This window comes from Tamandua tetradactyla, chromosome 16, assembly GCF_023851605.1.
Source record: "Tamandua tetradactyla isolate mTamTet1 chromosome 16, mTamTet1.pri, whole genome shotgun sequence".
NCBI classification, from domain to species: Eukaryota; Metazoa; Chordata; class Mammalia; order Pilosa; family Myrmecophagidae; genus Tamandua; species Tamandua tetradactyla.
In genome coordinates this window covers 4,533,578-4,553,566 of record NC_135342.1, presented here as the reverse complement: position 1 = coordinate 4,553,566, position 19,989 = coordinate 4,533,578, and the positions used below count along the sequence as shown (strand labels likewise).

At 58.7% G+C, this 19,989-nt stretch overlaps 3 protein-coding genes across 7 annotated transcripts; all 3 read right to left on the bottom strand.

The window, feature by feature from the left end:
- Positions 1-98: 98 nt before the first annotated feature.
- Positions 99-3,316, bottom strand: TNNI3 (troponin I3, cardiac type). 2 transcript variants are annotated; one of them, XM_077130764.1, is made up of 7 exons: positions 3,147-3,316; positions 2,860-2,905; positions 2,366-2,407; positions 1,918-2,049; positions 1,531-1,620; positions 926-1,102; positions 99-241 (listed from the first exon to the last, which is right to left on the bottom strand). In XM_077130764.1, the coding sequence occupies exons 1-7, from the start codon at positions 3,155-3,157 to the stop codon at positions 158-160; spliced, it is 582 nt and encodes a 193-aa protein (XP_076986879.1). In that variant the 5' UTR covers positions 3,158-3,316; the 3' UTR covers positions 99-157. The 2 variants fall into 2 exon arrangements, with proteins under 2 accessions (XP_076986879.1, XP_076986880.1); XM_077130765.1 differs by lacking the exons at positions 2,860-2,905; positions 3,147-3,316 and having other exon boundaries at positions 2,366-2,422.
- A 531-nt stretch (positions 3,317-3,847) lies between these two features.
- DNAAF3 (dynein axonemal assembly factor 3) lies at positions 3,848-9,020 on the bottom strand. 4 transcript variants are annotated; one of them, XM_077130758.1, is made up of 12 exons: positions 8,911-9,020; positions 8,722-8,810; positions 8,305-8,447; positions 7,981-8,074; positions 7,051-7,208; positions 6,567-6,749; positions 6,285-6,410; positions 6,054-6,176; positions 5,648-5,777; positions 4,910-5,024; positions 4,664-4,738; positions 3,848-4,579 (listed from the first exon to the last, which is right to left on the bottom strand). In XM_077130758.1, exons 2-12 carry the CDS (start codon positions 8,804-8,806, stop codon positions 4,171-4,173), a joined length of 1,641 nt encoding a protein of 546 aa, XP_076986873.1. In that variant the 5' UTR covers positions 8,807-8,810; positions 8,911-9,020; the 3' UTR covers positions 3,848-4,170. The 4 variants fall into 4 exon arrangements, with proteins under 4 accessions (XP_076986873.1, XP_076986875.1, XP_076986874.1 ...); XM_077130760.1 differs by having other exon boundaries at positions 4,910-5,021; XM_077130759.1 differs by having other exon boundaries at positions 8,890-8,983.
- A 4,772-nt stretch (positions 9,021-13,792) lies between these two features.
- Positions 13,793-19,115, bottom strand: SYT5 (synaptotagmin 5). Its single transcript, XM_077133548.1, has 8 exons — positions 18,928-19,115; positions 18,202-18,374; positions 16,129-16,248; positions 15,881-16,048; positions 15,409-15,576; positions 15,100-15,217; positions 14,746-14,879; positions 13,793-14,416 (listed from the first exon to the last, which is right to left on the bottom strand). The coding sequence occupies exons 1-8, from the start codon at positions 19,004-19,006 to the stop codon at positions 14,216-14,218; spliced, it is 1,161 nt and encodes a 386-aa protein (XP_076989663.1). The 5' UTR covers positions 19,007-19,115; the 3' UTR covers positions 13,793-14,215.
- Positions 19,116-19,989: the final 874 nt, after the last annotated feature.

The following is a 19,989-nucleotide window of genomic DNA, read 5'->3' as shown; positions in this document are numbered from 1 at the left end:
AGCACCCGGAGCGCGAGCCCCGCCCTGCCCGTGCCCTGGACTCTCCTGTCTATCTCACGCGGAAGTCCTGGGGGAGTAGACACGCAACCACTCCCAGCTCAGAGAGAAGCTTTATTCCTCGGGCCATCCTCAGGGCCAGGCTGGCGGGCAGGCGGGCTCAGCCCTCAAACTTTTTCTTGCGGCCCTCCATTCCACTCAGCGCGTCGATGTTCTTGCGCCAGTCTCCCACCTCCCGGATTTCCTGGGAGAACGGGACCAGAAGTTAGGGTCTCTCCCTGACCTCTGGCCCCTCAAGGAACCCCACGTGCCCTCCTTGCTGCCGAGTGGCTCTACACTGGATGCCAGTCCAAGGGCCTGATTCGAGAACATTTCTTGCCCCCTCAAACAATGTCTGTCAACATGCACTTCCTGTCTCCGTCATACGCTTCCCGTTTTCCTTCATGTACTTCCTGTTTCCCCTCACGCACTTCCTGTTTCCCCCACGCACTTCCTGTTTCCCCTCACGCACTTCCTATCTCCCTTCTGCACTTCCCGTTTCTCCTCGTGCATGTCCTGTCTCCCTCCTGCATTTCCTGTATCCTTCATGCTTCTCCTGTTGTCCCCCTGCTCTTACATCCGTGCATAATTTCTCTCTTCTATGATACTTTCTGTCTGCCCCTCCCTCTTCCTGCCCCCCTGCTTACTTCTCTTCTATTTAACTTGTTTTTGCTTTCTTGACCCCGTCCTGCACTTCTTGCCTCCTTGATGCTTCCTCTCTTCCTGTAACATTTCCTGTCTTCCTCTTGCATTTCCTATGTCCCTCCTGTACCTGGCACTGAGGACCCCTTACCAGCTGCTTCTACCCCAGACTCCGTGCACCACCTCCTTGGGTTATGCCGTAGGGTTGCTGACCCCCAGAGCCCAGGGACCGCAGCACCACACTCACCTTCTCCGTGTCCTCCTTCTTCACCTGCTTGAGGTGGGCGCGCAGGTCCAGGGACTCCTTAGCCCGGGTCCCCAGCAGCGCCTGCATCATGGCATCCGCAGAGATCTTCACTCTCTTCAGGGTGGGTCGCTTAAACTTGCCCCGAAGGTCGAAGATCTTCTGGGTCAGATCTGCGATCTGGGAACCACATGGGGATCTTCCCTTGACTACCCTGTCATCCGGCTTTTCCACCTACATCCCCTGCCTTGCAGTACCCAGGCTTCATCCAGTCCCCAGCTCAGGCTCCCACTGGCTTCAGGACAAAATCCAAACTCCTCATCCTGGAACGCAAAGCTCTCTCTGATCTATCACTTCCCGCTCCAGACACACATTCCCACCATCGCACCTTCTGCATCCCGACTGCTGCCTGGTTTGCCACAGGCTGCTCCCTCTGCCAGGAACACCCCTTCCTGGCCATTTTATACTCATCCTTCTGTCTCCTCCCCACCAGGTCCCCACAGTTTTCCCGGGTCTGCCGGGGACTGCAACCAAAAGGGGCTGCGAGAGGTTCTCCCAAGACATCCCACCCCGCTCTGACGGGCACCCCAGCGGCCCAACATCACCACCTCCTTAACGTTCTTGGTCACTTTTGCCTCCACGTCGTATCTCTCATCATCCACCTTGTCCACGCGGGAGTGGAGCTGTCGGCACAAGTCCTGGTGGAGAAGGAGGGTGCATGGGGGGCGGGTGGACGCTGGGGGCCTGAGTTCCTGGGTCTGACACAGGAGGGGCTGGGGGAGCAGACTCTTGAATGTTTAGGAAGGAGGAGACTGGGCCCCTGGACATCTGATCCTAAAAGAGGATCCAAACAAAGGGTGCTCGGAGCCAAGAGAGTCTGAGGGTCCTGAGCAGAAGGGGTGAGAGTGACTGTCCCAAGTGCCCAGGGGTGCAAGACCGGAGCCCGGGTCCGGAGGGTCCCAGGCTGCGTAGGAGCCATGTCCGGCAGCCAGTACCTGCAGCTCCGCCAGGCCGAGCCCTGCCAGCTCCAGGGGCTGGCACCGGGCGCTCAGGGCGCGCCCCTTCTCCCCGCGCCGCTCTTCCGCCTCGCGCTCCAGCTCCTGCTTGGCGATCTGCAGCATCAGAGTCTGCGGGGTGGCAGGGGGACCGCAGCCCACCCGGGTGGCCGGATGAAGGCTCTCCCCGGGGGGAGTCGCCTCTGCCTTGCCCTCTCATCCCAGGCCCTGTCTTCGGGCCTCCAGGGACCCGCCCCCTCAACCCGGTTGTGGGGGGTGCTGACTCAAGCCACGCCCCTTCAGCACTGCCACGCGCGAGCCCCGCCCTCACTCGGTCCAAAACCACGCCCCTGGCGCCCGAAGCCCACTCTCAAGCCCCACACTCCCTCCCTCTCGAGTCCCGCCCCCCCCCCCGCCCCCAGCCCCGAGCACCGCTTTGTCCCCTCACCTTCAGCAGCAGTTTTCTCGACGCGGTGATCTTGGACTTTTTCTGCCGCGGTGACATGCGGTGGGAAGGAGCAAAGAAAGGTGAGGGAGGAGGCCCCGGGGCAGGCGGAGGGAGGAGCTGCAGCCCGCGCGCGCTCCAGGCAGGTGCGGGTTTCCACGCAGCTCAGCCGGGCCCACCCGTCCGGGGCTCCGGCCCCGCCCCGCCCCTCCATCGTGGGTCAGCCGGGGGCCCCCGAGGCGGCGCCCACCAGTCCCAGCCCGGCCTCCGCGGGGCGCAGTCCCCGCCGCCCCCGCCCGCAGGCCCCTCTACCCCCATGGGCGCCGTCGCCGCTGCGTGGGCCCCTCACTTTGGCGTGCGGCTGCGTGGCGTAGGCGCGGTAGTTGGCTGAGGAGAGGCGTCGGATCGGGGCGGGCGCGGGGCCCTGGGTAGAGGGAGCGGGGCTGCGTCACCCCGGGGTGCCACCCTGCCCTCCCCAAGCCCTCCCCAGGGGTTACCCCGGCCTCGCGGTCCCAGCCTGCTGCTCTCACCGCATCGCTGCCCCTGCAGGGAGAGAAACCGGGGACAGGGACTTGGGTCGCGCCTCCTCCTTTTCTAAGCGACCCCAGGGCCCCTCTGACCCGGAGGTCGTGCCACCGGCTCCCCCTTCATTAGGTCCCAGGCGTCCGGCTCCCTCCCCTCCACCTCTGGACAGACGTCCCTCGCCTCGCTCAGGGACCCGGGACGCGGCCCCCACGTCTCCAGCCCGGGACCCCAGGGTGCCGGGCCTCCACCCCTCACGCACTCATCCGCCATGCCGAGTCTCAGGCCCGGATCTGCGAGGGCCAAGAGACAGATCCAGGGGTCTCAGAGGGTCAGTGAGGGGGCGCCCGGGTGACCTTGGAGGTCCCTGGGTCGCTCGGGTCCCTCTGGCTGCTCAGGCGTCCCGAGGACACTGAGATAAAGGACGAAGGACAGAGACTAAATATACTGCGCCGCCTCCTCCCTCTGCCCAGGATGCGAGATAACGGGGCGCGTGAGGGGCGGGGCTGGCCGCGCTCCAGCTGGATCTCCCCGCAACCTTGGCGGCCGGGGCCCCCTCGCCCAGCAGACCCGGCAGTCCAGGCCCCCAGCCCCTCAGTAAAATGCAATGTCCTCTAGAAGGGGACGTCGCAGGACTCCAAAGTGGGGGTTTCGGGGAGGGGGAAGGGGGGCCATCCCCGGTGGGTGGCGGCAGGTGGGGGTGAGGCGTGATCAGAAGCCCCATGACAGCTAGACCTTAGTCTAGATCTTTTCCCGTCCGGGTCAGCACCCAAACCCTCAGGAAGTTCTTCCATTGTGGATCCAGGCGTGGGGGTCCCGGCGCCCACCCCACAGCCCTTCAGACGCCAGCTCCAGTTCACGTGGAAATCTCGTCTCGGGTCTCCCCTCCTCACTCCCCAGGCCCCTCCCGCCACCAGCCGCTGGAGACAGCCTGGGCGCCAGAAAGACACACGGACACTCGGAGAAGAGCACTCAGCTGTCTTTACTGGAACCTGTTGGGGGCCGGGCCGACCGGGCAGGAGAGCCTGCCACCCTCAGAAAGGGGCAGGGACCCCACGACGCGCGGTGCAGGCACAGGGTCCGATCCCAGGGCCGGGTCTCAGGGCTGGGGTAGAAGTGGATTTCTGAATTCTGGAGAACAGTCTAGAATTCCTAGAATGCAGGACCTCAGGAACGGAATTTGAAATTCTAGCAACACTTCTGGGGCTGAGTGAGAATCTTAAGAGTAAAACTGAGAATTCTACTGACAGGTTTCGAATGATAACAGAATTAGATGGGTTCTGACTTCAGAACTGAGACATGGGGGACTCGGTCTCTGGGGGTGGCGTCAGACTCTCTGGCTTTGGAGTCTGACTCGCTGGGGGCGGGGGCAGAGACTCCTGGGGCAGAGCCAGAAGCTCCAAGACTGAACCCTGGGTCTCAGGGGGCCGGTCAAAAGGCTCAGGGGGTGGGGCCAGTTCCTTAAGACGCGGGACCAGGCGCTCAGAAGGCGGGACCAGGGCTTCTGGAGGTGGAGTTCCACAATCCGCAGTTGGGTCGGCGCCGCCAGGAGGAGAATCTCCGGACTTGCAGAAGCGCGCAAAGGTCTCCGAGGGCGCGGCCCCGGGTTGAGGAACGAATCCAGCTGCCCGAGCTAGCTCCCCGACCCGCGCGGAGAACTCCTGCAGCTGCTCCGGCCGCAGGTCTACGAGATATCTGAGACCCGGAAGAAGCACGTCAGGGGCCCCTGCTCTCGGGTCCCAGGCCCGGCCGCCCCGGCCCGGTGTCCATCTAGCTCACCGGGCTAGTTCCACGATCATGCGCCCTCCGGGGGCCACACAGGCCCCGAGTTCAGGGCTGAGAAGATGGACCATTCTGCAGAGAATAAAGAGAAGCGGTTGCAATTCCAAATCCCGGTCCTGAGGGAGGAGAGACTGGGGGTCTGGACCCCCGGGTCTAAGGGTGGAAGGGCTGGGGGCCTGCACCCCGGGGTTGAGGGAGGAGGGGCTGGGGGAAGGAGATGTGGTGCCTCCCGGGTTCTCTTACCCGCAGGCCAGGTAGAGAAGCTGGAACCGTCCCTTGTAGCAGCCTTTGTGGTGGAGGGTCTGGGCAGAACCGAGGGGCAGGAAGTGGATAATGAAAGACTCCGGGGCGGCGTCTGCTGAGGAGCAGAGAGGGGCATCCCTGGGCTGTGACGCCAAGGTGGGGTGCGTGTGTGTGTGTGCGCGCGTGTTAGACGCTGACAGCGTCTGGACAGATGCACAAGGCTTGGAGCTAACGCTCCTTGTAAACATACACCTTGAAATCCTTTTCTCATCCTTTCTCTTAGGTAGGTTCCTGGAAAATCCTATAAGGGTCGGCCAGAGAGGTAGAGGCCTATTTTACCAACCGAAGAACTGAGACGAGACAGAGAGAGAGAGAAATTGGGGCGGGCAGGGCGCCGTGCGCAGACGGGTCAACACCCAGGGAGAGCCGCGTCGGGAATGGTTAGAGAGTGGCAGGTGTGTGTGATGAAACCCAGTCTCCAAAAGGTGACTGGGACCCTGCTCCCTGTTAGAATGCTCTCAGCCAGACTTCTGCAGGTAACCAGAATTCTATTTGTGGGATTCTGAATTCCAGGAAGAGAAGCACAAAGAGAGACTAAGACGCGCCGTCCGGAAGGGGAGGTCACTGCCCCCGGACTACAGGGTGAAATGCCTGGAGCCTGAAGCCCCGTCCCGCGTTCTCCCGGGGCGCCCGAGCCCGGCCTCCCAGTTCCCGGGGAGCGCCAAGCGCGCGGCTTACGGGGCTCCGGGGCTCCCTCCCCGACGCGCTGCGCCTCCTTCGGCGGCCCCTGGGTGGCCCTCGGGCGCCGCCATGCGGACACCTCCCGGAACAGCGCCGTCACGTTGCGCAGCGTGATGTCGCCCGCGGTCTGCCGGGGGAGGGGGCGAGGCCACGTGCTGGGGTGGGGGCTGCGGGGCGGGGCTAGAGCACTGACCGGGAAGCTGGCACCCGAGACCCGAGCTCCGGGCGAGCTTGGATAGCGGAGGCCTGACTGGCTTAAACCCCCAAAATGGCCAAGGAACGCCAAGACCTGAGGCGGGGGCGGGGCCTATAGGGAGGCGGGGCCAGGGGTGAGGGGCGGGGTCTGGACGGCGGCGGGCGGGGCCTCGCCGTGGCTCCCCCAGCCCGCCCAGCGTCCGCACACCTTGACCGGCTTCCCGTTGCTGGTGCGCAGGAGGCTCTGGTCGTCGGCTTCGATGCCAAAGGCCACAAAGGGCCCCGTGGCGATGTCTCCCCAGTACCCGCGCGCGGCCACGCGCTCCCCGCGCTGGGAGAGGAGGGCGAGAGGAGGCGGGTGAAACTGGTGCTGGGGCCCCCCAATAACTGCCTGGCTCCTGGAGAAGGAGGAGGGGAAAGGGCAGCGGGCGACACGCACGTGGCTCAGGAGGCGACCGGACGCCAGGGTCCGGTTGGGGACGTGGTAGGCGCTGGAGTCTCTGCGCTCAAAGGCGACGCCGGTGTCTCTCCAGCGCCGGAACTCGCGAATGTGGATGACCTGGGCCTGGGGTGCGGGGCGGGAAGGAGGCCCAGCGGGTTGGCCTGTGAGCTCCCAGCCTCTCTCGCCTCAGACCCGGGTCCAGGCCCCCAGCCCCTCCACCCTCACGCCCGGGGGTCCGGGCCCCCAGTCCCTCCCCTGGGCCGCAGGCGCGCCCCTCACCCCCCGGTCGTGCAGCTTCATGTGCAGGTCCCAGTCGCTGACCCCGCGCCGGGCGTCGTAGCGGGAGCCCAGGTATTGGCGGAGCCGCGAGTCCCACAGACGGCTCATGGGGAAGGCCTCGGGCCCTTTCTCTCCGCCCGCCCAGAAGCGGAACACCGCCTCCAGCGCGTCCCGCTCGCGGAACTGCTCCGGCACGCGCGCGTGGAGAAGGGAAGGAAGTGGGGAACGGAGGGCGAGCGGCTTCTCTAGCCTGACCCTCTCTCCACTCCAGGGGGTGAGAAGGAGCCTTTCTCGGGTGAAGAAACTGAGGCTTCAGGGAGAGGAAGCCCCCTCCCCCGGCCCCGCCCAAGATCCCACAGTGGGAGCCAGGGACCTGGGATCCCAACTCCAGAGCCCCAGTTCTCGCCATCTACACATCTGTCTCAGGACTGCCCATTTCCATTCTCCCCAAGGCCATCCGGAACCCCGCGGGGGGGGGCGGTACCTTGAGGGCGCTGAGGCTGAGCCAGGGCAGCTGCTCGGCCAGACACTCGGGCTCCGGGACCAGGTGCGCCAGGCGGTCGGCCTGGGCGCGCACGACGGCGCCCACCTGGGCACGCAGCAGCGCATTCCCCCACACCTCCAGGAAGGCCTCGCTCCTCTCTGGGGGGAGTTCAGAAATCAGACAGGTGTGTGTGTGGGGGTGAAGACCCTTTCCAGAGTATATGTTCATTTCTATTGTTATCTAATTATTTCATATTTATTAATGAATAAAATGAAGCCGGGCCAACTCTGCACAGCGCAATACCTACAACGGGAACTGTTTACCCTAATCTAGGTCTGTTTCCTGTCTTTCTCCATCCCACCTGTCCTGAATTGCCTGTGACAATTTGGGTGGGGGGAGTGCGCTGCGGGAGGCTGCATGGGCCAAGAGTGGAACCCGGTCTCCCACATGGCCGGCGAGCATTCTACCACCTAATCACACACCTTCCTCCTTTCAGCCTCAGCTCCAAGGCCGCCTCCCTGGGGCAGACTCCCCGGGCCTCACACCTTCAATTGAGGGAGACGAAAACCCTGCCCCACCCCCTGTCTCTTCTGCCTCTCCTCCTCTAGGGTTCACTCCAGGGAATCTCCTCATCTCCCTTGGCCTTCTCCCAGGGCAGGAGATGTTGAGCACTGACATGGCATTACGCACTATTCTTAAAGTTTCATGTGGATTTTCTCCTGGAATTCTCTCACTGACTGCAGGAGCTATTATATATTTAGCATTTTACAGATGGGGAAAGCTGAGGCTCTAAGGTTACTGACTGAGCAAGTGATAAAATAAAATAGAGGGCAATGACCAAACATTTTTAATTGGACTTTGAAATGTCAGAATCCCTTCAAGAAGGGGGAGGGTGTGGGGGGGCAGAAGGCCTGGTTACTGGCAACTGACCTTGTAACCCCATCTTCTCAGGATCCTCTAGGGCAAGGCTGAAGATCAGCATGTGCCGGGCCACAGCTTCCAGATTGCTCTCCAGCACAAAGAACTGAAAGGATGGACAGGGGAGAACAACTCAGATCTGCGAGCCTGGTCCTGGGAGACTCAGGAATGCCAGTCTTCGGTGTCCCCTTCTTCAAACGTAGGAATACAGGCTCCAGCCCCCTCCTCTCTGGACCGAGGATTTTAGACCTCCAAGCCCCTCCTCCTTCCAGGGCTCAGGAATCCGGGCCCCGGATCTCATCCTCCTCCTTCCAGCGCCCCAGAATCCCAGCTCACATTAAACCTCCTGCGAGGCCAGAGCGCTGCCCTGGCCAGGGTCCGCAGCAGATGCCGCCCATCCACGGAGCCCAGGAGCAGTACATCTAGCTCGGGGGTCCCATGCTCTTTATCGACCTGCGAGTCTGGGTCCACAGGAGGACCTGGCAAAGAGAAAGTGGACTGGGGTTGGTGGCCGCCCGAGGGCCCAAGAAGCCGACCCTAGAACAATGGACTACAAATCCCAGAAGGACTTGCACCCAGGGTCTGAGTACCAAGCGGAGCTGCGCCCCTGAGCATTCTGGAATCTGCAGTCCGCACCGAGGCTACGGGGCAGCCCACTGGGGGAACGCCTCCTGCCGCCCAGGCCGGGAAGGCAGCCGCTGCACCCGAGCAGTCCCGAGCGAGTCCGGGAGAGGTGGGGCGGGGGGGACTCGCCTTCAGCCTGCAGGTCCAGCGCCGGGGACAGGCCCCACCAGGACACGGAGCCGAAGCCGAAGCCCGAGCCCGCGGGTGTGGTCATCGCCCTGCAGCACAGGGAATCCCCAAACAGTGTCTCCGCATCGCCGCCTCCCCCCATTCCTCTCTCAAAGCGTTTTGGCTCACCGTGACACTCCCCGCCCTCACCTTTAACTTTCCAAATATCCCGGGACGCCCCCTCTTCCCCCTCCTCGCTGGGCGCTAGGCTGGGGTCCCGGGCCGGTAACCACCACCCTTTTCGACCAATCGGCCAATGGGAGCTTGCGGGCTTGTACCGCCGTGATGTATTGACCAATGAAAGTGAGCGAGGCCCGCCCACAACGATCTCCTGGCCAATAAGAGAGCTGGGGTGTGGCTATCCCGGCGTGCCGTCGAGAAAGGAGCGTGGACGCGGTTGTCTTGACGACGGCGCTGCAGGAGAAGGGGCGGTGCTGAAGAGGGCGGGGCGGGGTCTGGGTCGGTCCAAACGTCTGGGATGGGGGCGGGAGGCCGGGCTGATACAAATTTAGGCAGAGGGGGCGGAACATTTATTAATTCAAATTCAAATGAGGTGGCCTAGAATTGTGTAGACCTCTCTGTCCACCTTGCATCATGGGCTCTACTACACAGGGCTCGTGACTGTCGAATTTTGTAAGCCTGCTGTTATACACTGCCATTAGTAAAAATTAAAGTAAAAATTAAAGCACGATTAAATACCTCAGATTAAAATAAAGGTAGTAAATACTTAAAACTCATAACTTCCTATTTTACTGTTACCGAAGCTATTGAGGTCATTTACATCTATTGTACCTGTATGGGAGAAATACTAGTTCAATGCAGTATTTAAAAAAATCAAATTGGCAAACTATGCCTGTTTTTGTAAACAAAAGTTTTTGTAAATAAAACTTTATTGGAACCAGGCTGCGATAACGAAGGCTGGGTGGAGCAAGTGCAAGGTCGGATCTGTTTTTTTATTTAAAATTTAGATATTTTGTGTATCATGGATTTGAGGGCATTGATTTTTTTTTTTTTTCATGGGCAGGCACCAGGGATGGAATCCACCCGGCATGGCAGGCGAGAACTCTACCACTGCGCCACCACTAACTGCCTTTTAAATTTTTTATCTTTATTTGTTTATTTATTTTTCATTACTTTTGATTTTAAAAAATATTGCATTAAAATGTTATTTGATCATTGAATGGGAAAGTATTTGCACAGTCGCCTTCGTGGAATGGGGGAAAATTCAACCTCCCCTAGTTGAATTCTTGATATTCTCACAAGCAATGGGATCAACCAAAGCTACAGGCTGAGCCCCCAGTCTTGGGGTTTGTTCATATGAAAATTAACCCCACAAAGGATAGGTCAAGTCTACTTAAAATTAGGCCTAAGACTCACCCCAAGAGAACCTCTTTTGTTGCTCAGATGTGGCCTCTCTCTCCAACCAACACAACAAGCAAACTCACCACACTCCCCCTGTCTACGTGGGACATGACTCCCAGGGGTGTGGACCTTCCTGGCAACGTGGGACAGAAATCCTGGAATGAGCTGAGACTCAGCATCAAGGGATTGAGAAAACCTGCTCAACCAAAAGGGGGAAGAGTGAAATGAGACAAAGCTTCAATGGCTGAGAGATTCCCAACAGAGTCAAGAGGTTATCCTGGAGGTTATTCTTACGCATTAAGTAGATATCACCTTGTTATTCAAGATGTAGTGGAGAGGCTGGAGGAAACTGCCTGAAAATGTAGAGCTGTGTTCCAGTAGCCATGTTTCTTGAGGATGATTGTATAATGATAAAGCTTTCACAATGTGACTGTGTAATTGGGAAAACCTTGTGTCTGATGCTCCTTTTATCTACCTTGTCAACAGACGAGTAGAACATATGGCATAAAAATAAATAATAGGGGGAGCAAATGTTAAAATGAAAAATAAAATATTATTTGCTGTGAATAGTGAGTGTTTTGGCACCCACACTGGGGCGAGTTGACTCGTGGGCCTAAATCTGCATCCTTGAGGATGTGAACACGTTTTAAATAGGACTTTCTGAAAAAAATGTTATTTGTTAAGGTGGGGCGAGCTGACCCAGAGTGGGCCTCAATCTGGACTAGTGGCGGCCTAATGAGGAGACACGGGAGGGTCCTCCCGCTCGTGGCAGACAGACATAGAGGCCAAGGAAACTCAGGGGTTACCTGTGGCCAGCACCACATGTTACATTCTTTGGGGAGAAAGCAAGCCTTGTCATCTTCATTTTGAACTCCTTCTAGCCCCAGAACCACTTGTTCTTTAAGTCAACCCATTGCGTTGTACTCGTCATAGCAGCTGGGCAAACTAAGACACCCTGACATTGGGGACCCTTGCTCTGCCCTGGGAGATACTGTATAATGGCGCTCTATGAAGGGATCTCTTCCCTGCTCCACCTTCAGTGACCTCATGCTGGAAGATCAAAATCAGCCAGGTAGGAGGATTTACACCCCAGAAATATACACACACCTGGGCCTGGGAAATCTCAGGGCAGGAAGGCTCCCTCGCCCCTAAACCTGCATTCTTTGCCTGGTTCCATCCCTCTCGCATCTGCCTCTGTCCTCCCCCCTGATGTCCACTCACCCTTGCAGCCCCACCTGGAAACCCTTCTCTGGGTCCTGACCACAGCCATCCACAGGGGCCTTCCTTCTATTTTCCAGAGGGTGAGGTTCTGGACACTGAGGACAGGAGAGCTGAAATCTCCACAGAGCTCACGGAAGGAACCGACCTGGCCAACGCTTGGCCCCTCCCAAAGGCAGCCCTCACCCCATGAGAGCTGAGGCTTCCCACCAAGCCTGGAATACGATTCTAGCCCCCTAGCTCAGACCTCAAGGCCCTCTAAAAACTGGCTTTTGGTGGGTCTCTTTCTTCGTCCCAAACACGCAAGCCCCTCGCGCTTTCCCCAGCCACCCTGACCTCCTGGCTCTTTTGAGAACACACTATGCCTGTCCCCGCCCCAGGGCCTTTGCAACTTGGGTTCCTCCTGATTGGCATTTTCTTTCCCTTAATCTTTGCAAGCCTCATTCCTTCTTGCCTCTCAGTTATAGTTCAAATATCATCTCAGGGAGGCTGTTCTTTATCAACCTTTCTAAATTATCTCAGCCTTTTACTGCTTTCCTTCCAAGTGCCTATGGTTATTTGTAACAGTTTTGTTCTTTTTATTTGCCTGCTTTCTTGGTGAGACAGGGAGTCAGGAGTTCCCAAGACTTAGTGTCATCATCTAACCTGGAATGGATTCTCCCCCAGGATTTAGAAACAGACTTTTGGCTATGTAGTCCCAAACACACAATTTTTCTGAAGCCGTTTCCTCATTTGTCAACTGGGAATAATAGTCACATCTGTCTTGGGAGGCCATTGTGAGGGTTATTTTTTACAGTAATAACCAGTAATACTGTCTTTATAAAGCATTATAAAGACACACACACACATATTCACTCACACATAAGAAATCCCTGTATCCCTTTGGAGAAATTGTAAAAATCTCATAGACATCATAACCTGTGTAACTGATTTGGTTTCCCTTTGCCCCTCATTACCAAGAAATTCAAGGACTAGTGTGTGCTCTGTCCTCAGCCTCTGGGAGTACCTTTTGCGTCATTGTCTACTTAACCGGCTATCCTAAACTACTCCCTTGATAGATTTCATGGGCCTTTGTCAGCCACCTTAAATCCTGCCTGGGAGGAGGTAAAGGAGGAGCCAATCAGACAATAATAATTCCTATATACAGGCTGAGAAGGAGCATTTGTTGAAAAAAAAAGTGAGGTGAAATCAGAACCGCTGGCTTTCCCTGCATAACTCTGTCCTTTCTCCCAGTCCCCGGAGATTTACTTCCCAGACTCTGCTTGCTCACTGTTTCCTTGGTGAGCAAAGGTCTCTGGGAAGTAAGGCCTGGCTTTGCTTCTATTCTGCATCCCCAGAATAGAAGGAAAGCAGCTCATGGGAGACCACAGGTAATACAGAATGGATGGTAATGGATGGTGGATGGTGGATGGATGGTGAATGGATGGACAGGTGGATGGATGGATGATGGATGGTTGGATGAATGGATGATGGATGATGGATGGGTGGATAATGGATGGATGGATGGATGGATGGACGGATGATGAATAGATAGATGATGGATGGGTGGATGGGTAGATGATGGATGGATAGATGAGGAATAGATGGATGATGGATTGATGGATGGATGGATGGATGGGTGGATGATGGATGGATGGATGTGTGATGAATAGATGATGGATGGATGGGTGGGTGGATGGATGGATGATGAGTGGCTGGCTGATGACTAGATGGATAACAGATGGATGATGAATGGATGATGGATTTATGATGGATGATGGATGATGGAAGAATGGATGGATAGATGAATGGATGGATGGACAGATGATGGATGGACAGATTGATGATGGATAGATGGACGGATGGATGGATGCTGGATGGATGGGTGGATGGATGGACGGATGGATGGAGAGACGGATGATGAGTGGCTGGCTGATGGATGGATGGATGACAGATGGATGATGAATGAGTGATGGATTGATGGTGGATGATGGATGGATGGATGATGGATGGATGGATGGATGGATGGATGGATGGATGGATGGGTGATGATGGATGGGTGGATGGATGGATGATGGATAGATGGATGGATGGATGTGAGAGAGGGAGGGACTGAGGGAAGGATGAAAATATGGGTATGAATATCTATGCGTGAATGAGGAAATGAGTATGTAAATTCAAAAACAAGCAAGTGAATTCTCAAAGCTCACATCAAAAGGCCGGAGAAACTATTATCATCACAATTTTTCAGATGAGGCAACTGAGGCTCAGAGGGGTGAGTGAATGAATGTATGAATGGGTAAGCAAGTGGGGGGTGGATGGATGGATGAGAGGGTTGGTACATTTCCCTCAGTGGGTTTCCAGGATGGACGGCCCTCCCTCTGCCTTCTGCCCTCCCAGCCCTAGAGAGGAGGTTCCATCTGGTCCCCCCAGCCCTCACCCCCTCTGCCAAGGAGCACAGGGACCACGCCACCAGAGCTGTAGAGTATTTATTTGGTCCCAGGGCAGTGCAAGGGTTAGACTGGGAACAGAAACTCGTGACCCTGTGTAGGAGGTGGGTGTGTGGAGGGAAGAGGGCTGGAGGGTAGGGTCACTGATTGTCAAGGCAGTGTGTGGGACCCTGGTGCACGGGGAGACCAGACTGTTCCCCCTTCCCCCCAAGGGGTCCCTGGGGCTTCTTGGTATGTCTGTGTGTATGGGGAGGAGTTGGCAAGTCATCATGATTGGCATGGTGGGGGTGAGAAGGCAGGAATGGGTCAGGTGATTGAGGAGGGGGCAGGGGGAGGTAGCCATCAGAGAAGGCTTAAAGATGGGATTGGACCAGGCTTTGGCCAGGACCAGATCTTCCTGGTCAGGGGCCAGAGTTGAGGACTGGCCCGGGGCCATAGGGTGGTGATCAGGGCACGGGCAACGGTCTCACCCGGTCAGGGGGCCGTAGTGAGTGCCACTGGGCAATGGGCCGCCGGGGGTTGGCCAGCATGTCTGCCCAGTGCCGCAGGCCCGCCCCGCCGGCGGCTGACCCCACCGCCACCCGCCCGATGGCCTCGTTCTTGCCCAGCTTGTCGTAGTCCAGCACGGTCAGCTCCACCTGCACCTTCTGGGGTGGGAGGGGAGGAGGAAGAGAGGGGGGGGCAGGGTTGCTAAGGACATCCTCCTCCTGGCGGTGAGAGCTCTCAAGGGCCCCTAGGTGCCATGTGGAAAGGGGCAGAGGTCCCTGGGCTTAGTGGGCTCCCTTGCACCCGGATCTCTGAGGAGGTGGGAGACCCCTGCTATGGGGCCCTTAGGAGCCTCCTTGGAGAGCAGACGTCTACTGGGCCAGACCTTCAGGACTCCAAAATGGGTGGGGGGGCCCATTCCTAAAGGGCTGCAGGGAAAACTCCTTTTCTTGGCGGCCCCCTGGGGAGGGGCCGTGGGCGTCGCGCTCACCTGCACCTGGTCACAGGGCACCTCGAAGCTGAAGGACTCGTTGTAATAGGGGTTCAGCGTGTTCTTCTTGATGGTAGTTTTCTTCTTCCGGACCTTCCTGCCCCCCTGCAGCAGGTGCACCTTGACGTAGGGGTCTGGGGGGCGGGGGCGGGCGCGTCAGGCCAGCCCCTGCGGGAGCGTAGAGCCTTCCGCCTTCCGCGCCCCTCGGGCCCCTCCCTCCAGCCCAAAGCCATCCCAGTCCTCCCGTGGCAGCCTGCAGCTCCCTCTCCCCCGGGAGTCCCTCGGCGCCCCGAAACTGCCAGGAGGTTCTTAGCCAGAGAGCCTCCGCCCCTCATTTCCTTGCTTCCCACACACCTGACAGCCCCCCGACGTCCATCTTCTTCAGGTTTTTAGCTTCCAGGACGATGACGGTGAGCTTCCCGGCCGTGGGGACGTAGCGGAGGGAGAAGCAGATGTCTCCCAGCTTCTCCTGCTAAGAGAAGACGAGCGCCCCGCCCCCAGGGCCTCCACTCCACGTCCATCCCCGTCCCAACCCTGTCCCCTCCCCCTTGCCTTGGAATGGAATGGCCCAGAGTCAAGAACGCAGGGGTACAAGCCGAGGGGCGGGGCAGGGGCTCGAGGGGCGGGGCTCGGCCGGTCGGGGTGGGCGGGCCTGGCGCTCACCTCCTCCCGCGGAGCCGCCTGCAGCTCCCGCCAGGCCAGCAGCGGCCGCCCCAGGTCCACGGAGCTCATGGGGACGCGCACCTCCCCGATGGCGTCGTTGCGGGAGAAGCGGTCAAAGTCGTACACCGCCATGACCAGAACCCTGCCCCCCAGCTCCACGTAGGGGACCTGGGAGTGGGGGGAGAGCCGAAGAGAGAGGAGGAAGTCAGAGAGGAAGTGGGCAGAGCACATCAGGGTGGGAGGCGGTGGGCGGGACAGCACAGGACCGAGGGGACAGCTTGAGGGAGGTCAGTGGGACCCACATGGAGACCTCCCATAGCCCAGGGGCACCTCAAAGCGGCAACCAAGGGTTCAGTAGAATTGCCCCAGGAGCTGGGAACTGACACCTGGGAGAAGCGAAAGGGGTTGGTCCCCAGGGTCCCAGGAACTGGGGCAGGCTATCCAGCACCGCCCAGTGGGGACAGCTGCTCACCTTGAAGGCGAAGGTCTCCCCAAAGTGTGGGTTCAGCGTCTGCCGATGCACCTTGGTTTCCTGCCGTCTCCGCTTATCCGGCAGCAAGTGGACCCTCACGTAGGGGTCTGAGGAGCCACCCAGGTCCAAGGCCGCTAAGCTCTTAGCCTGCACGATGCCTACTAGGAGCTGGCGGTGGGGGGAGGCACAGTGAGGGGTGGGAACCCCCGGACACCCCCCCTTAAAGCATCCTCTTCCCCTACACCCACCTGGCCACTCTGGAAATCGTAATCCAGTGAGTACTGCAGCCGTCCCAGCTCATGCTTCTCTGCCACCTGCTGCCCTGGTCCCGGCAGGGCCGGCTCCAGCTCCTCCACTTCTGGCTGCACCTTAGGGAACCAGGGGCAAGGGCAGGTGAAGTCCTCCCCTAAAAGGGGTATCCCTCCATGAACAGAAGTCAAGGGAGACTCAGATTCCTGGGCTATTCCTGAACACATGAGGTCCATCGGGCTAAGTAGAGAGTTGGTGTTTGATTAATGATGTCTGCCACGAGCAGGGACTGAGTAGTTGTGACACGTTTAGTTTGTCAGTACTGGATTAGTTATGGCACCTCACATAGGGGTCTGAGGAGCCACCCAGGTCCAAGGCACTAAGCCCTTAGCCTACACGATGCCCACCAGGAGCTGGCGGTGGGGGGAGGCACAGTGAGGGGCGGGAACCCCTGGACACTCCCCCCTAAAGCATCCTCTTCCCCTACACCCACCTGGCCACTCTGGAAATTATAATCCAGTGAGTACTGCCCCGGGTAGGGGATTGAAAGTGGTCCCATACACGCAGTGTGTCTGTCATCCTACACTTGAACAAGCTCTGATGTGGGTCCCTGAGTCACTGCTTGGAGAGGAGCTTCCTGGGAGAGCTACACGATGACCCGCAATGAACCGTGTGAAATGTCAACCCAGTACGACTCCAGGTACTGTTTGTTACTGCATCCCGGCCAAGCCTATCTTGACTAATGCATTAATGAAAAAAATGTGTCACTAAAAAGCTTAATCCTGTTCTAAGGAATGATGGAGATTTTATTTCACCTGCCAATGGATGTACTGGACTGGCTGCCCCAGAGGCCCATTGATGAGTGATTTTTGCCACAGCAAAACAAGGAGAAATGGCATATCTACCAGGAACTTGGCCTTCTAGAGTAGAATAACAAAATCAAATAGTGTCTCCTGAACCTCTTCTCAAAATTTACTGTGAATCTAAGAATCCCCCTCCCTGAGTAGTATAGTCAAATGTGGATTTCTGGAGTCATGCCTTTAAGAGATTTTGATTCAGTGAATTTGGTACAGTTTCCAGACTTGACATTTCCAACAAATATACTGGGCGGTTTTGAGGCAGATGCTCTTTGAACATTTTCCGCCTGGCTTGGGGCACAGGGATGGGCTTGGACACGAGAAGCCCGGAGGGCATTCCTTATGGGTAGTCCTAACAACAGCCATTTGTTGAAAGGGTTGGAGGGGAAATACTAATTACTGGCCATGAACTTGAGACTCAGAAAGGACAGCGACCTTGCCGAGGTCTCACAACTGGGAAGTGGCCCCTGTGGGTTGGGAGCCTAGCGCTCTCTGACTGCCAAGCAAACCTCAGTCCACTCTGCACTCGGTGGCCTAATGCTCAGATGCTGGAACCAGTGGCCTTTTATTTTCCACTCCAGTAGCCTCCTCCTACTCAGATTTCTCGGGATTGCCACACCAACCTCCTCCCTGGTCTGTTTGTTCCAAATCCACATGGGTTCCAAGGGATTCAGCTGAGCCTCTCTCTCCTACTCACACCTCTTCTGTCTTCTGGTTGCCCTCATTATGTGGACATTGAATCTTCACTCCAGAATCTTCACTGCAGAGCATGGTATATCTACACTCTACAGCTCAGCTGTTCTGAAAATGGCTCATTGTTCTCCTGGTTTCTAGGCCCCAACCTATAATCATCTTTTGGGTGTCTAGAACATCCTTCCCTCTGCTTTTGGGTTGCCTCATTCGCCCCCTGGGTCTCAATGCAAAAGCCACCTCCTCCAGGAAGTCTTCCAGGATGCTCTAGGCTGTGGGTGGCTTCTGAGCTTCCATCCTGCCCTGTACAGCCACAAATGTGGCACACATCCCCCTCTATTGTGAGTGTGTGTACCAGTGTCAGGCCCCCCACCAGACTGGATGCTTCCCTGAGAGCAGTGATGGGTTCTGATCCATTTTGGGTTTCCCCAGAGTCCATTTAGGATGAGAAACAGGAGATGAGCAGATAATGTGGGTTCAGAGGGAAGGGACAGGATCGAGGGGCTGGGCAGGGCCGGGCCACACCTTGTCCAGGTAACTCCGGCCCAGCTCCTTCACTTCCTGCAGATGGACCTGAGCTTCCACCTGCCTCTTCTTGCCCGCCCGGCTCCGACAACGCTTCCGGAAGAGACAGAAACAGCAGCTGGAGATGAGGAGGCCTGAGACCAGCGCGACTGTGGCCAGGACCCAGGGGGGCACTGCAGAGGCGGGGTGGGGTGGGGTGTAGTGGGGTGGGTGACAAAGCAAATGAGACTCTGGGAAGGAAGCTGCACGGTTCCATCCAGGTTACACAAGGCGTTGGAAGTCCCCGCCTTGTTTTCCCTCCAGCCATTTCCCTTCCATGTTATTCCGTGTTTTCCTTTCAACTGATTTCATCTATAAAACTTGTTTGGTGATGGCCCCATCCAGATGTTCCTGCCTATTCATCCCCCCCCCCTCTATTTTTCCACCCCCATTCTAATGTCTGCTCAAACCCCAGTGCTTTCAGAAGAAGCCCTGCCCTTCCCCAGGCCTCAGTTTTCCCCTGTGTAAAGAGAAAGGAGAGGCTGACCTTCCAATTCACCAACCCGGGATCTCATCCCATCCCAGGATTCTTGATCGGATTCTGGGTTTTCTTTCTAATTCCAGCCCCGGATCCGACCTGTCATCTCACCTGGGTTTTCCAGCCCGCCCGCCCGGCATCCCCAATCCGAGTCCCGCACCGGGGGGAGCCCGCGCGCCTCCTCTCCTCCAGCTCGGGGTCCCGCTCACCCGGGCCGTGGCTGATGCGACTGGAGTCTGGGGGCGCGTCGGGCGCGGGCGGCCCCGGGCTCGGGGGCTCCGGGAACATGGCGACGGCGTCCTACGGTCCTCGCTGCGGGGATACCCAGGGCCCCCAGCCCCCCACTCCCACCCCAGGCAGCCATTGAGTCCTCCGAGCAACGAAGAACTTTGCTGTAGTTCCAGCCTACAGAGCGGGGGTTTTGGGGTTCCAGGACGGAGCCTCCTCCCAAAAGGGCGCCCCCTCCCTCCAAGGCAGCCCCTGAGACCCCGCGACTTCGGCCTGCTACCCTCCACCCCGCCCCACCGCCCCGCCGCCCCGCACGGGCTTGGGCCGGAAGTGGGCGACGGAGGGCGTGGGAACCCCGGGGGCTGGCCCTGCCCGGGCGCAGTGGGTGCGCCGGTGGTTGCCCTGGTAACGGCCTGTTGTCACGGCAACAAGCTGGGCTCACGCGCAGATGCTGATTCCCCGCCCGCAGGCTCGATCCGCGCGTCCGGCCTGGGACCCCAGACCCGGAGTCCGTGGGGACGCACGGTGAGGAGGGGGCGGCCGGTGGTCCGTGCGTCCAGGCGCCGTCCGCCCGTGGCAGGTCCCCTCCCCTCCCCAGCCCCGCCGGGGACCCTGCTCGCGCCCCCCACGTCCTTTCCGGCCTGTCGGTGTCCACACCTGTTCTCGTGCCCGCCCCGCTGTCCGCGTCTCTCCGCCCCCGTGCGCGCCGCTCCCTCGCCCGCGTCTCGCTCACCCTCGCCCGGGCCTCCCGCGCCCGCCCCGCTCCCCAGTGCCCACCTCCCCGTGTTCCCGTCCCAGGCTGCAGCCGTCCGCTCCCTCGGCCAGCCCCTCCAGGGGTGGCAGGAGGATGGGGCCCGGGAAGGGTGCTGGCGGCTCCTACCTGCTGGGCGGCTGGACGGGCCCCCCCAGGAGCCCCCGCCCCGGCCCGCGGGCGCTGGGCGCTGTCCCGGGTGCTGCTCGTGGCTCTTGGCCGGACGGGGCGGGGCGCGGCGGGAGGGAGCCGGGGTGTGTCTGTGCGCATATGTGTGTGTGTGCGTGCGTGC

Excerpts from the sequence above, each read along its gene's own strand:
- TNNI3 (XM_077130764.1), bottom strand. Across the intron at positions 2,408-2,859 it reads GCTGGGACCGCGAGGCCGGG|AAAAAGTCCAAGATCACCGC; the intron begins GTAACCCCTGGG and ends TCACCGCGGCAG. Across the intron at positions 242-925 it reads AGAAGGAGGACACGGAGAAG|GAAATCCGGGAGGTGGGAGA; the intron begins GTGAGTGTGGTG and ends CCGTTCTCCCAG.
- DNAAF3 (XM_077130758.1), bottom strand. The coding sequence starts at position 8,806 with ATGACCACACCCGCGGGCTCGGGCTTCGGCTTCGGCTCCGTGTCCTGG. Across the intron at positions 6,750-7,050 it reads TCAGCCTCAGCGCCCTCAAG|TTCCGCGAGCGGGACGCGCT; the intron begins GTACCGCCCCCC and ends GTGCCGGAGCAG. Across the intron at positions 5,025-5,647 it reads GGAGGGAGCCCCGGAGCCCC|CAGACGCCGCCCCGGAGTCT; the intron begins GTAAGCCGCGCG and ends TCTGCTCCTCAG.
- SYT5 (XM_077133548.1), bottom strand. The coding sequence starts at position 19,006 with ATGTTCCCGGAGCCCCCGAGCCCGGGGCCGCCCGCGCCCGACGCGCCC. Across the intron at positions 16,249-18,201 it reads GCCGGAGTTACCTGGACAAG|GTGCAGCCAGAAGTGGAGGA; the intron begins GTGTGGCCCGGC and ends TGGTTCCCTAAG. Across the intron at positions 14,417-14,745 it reads TGCCCTGTGACCAGGTGCAG|AAGGTGCAGGTGGAGCTGAC; the intron begins GTGAGCGCGACG and ends CTCCCACCCCAG.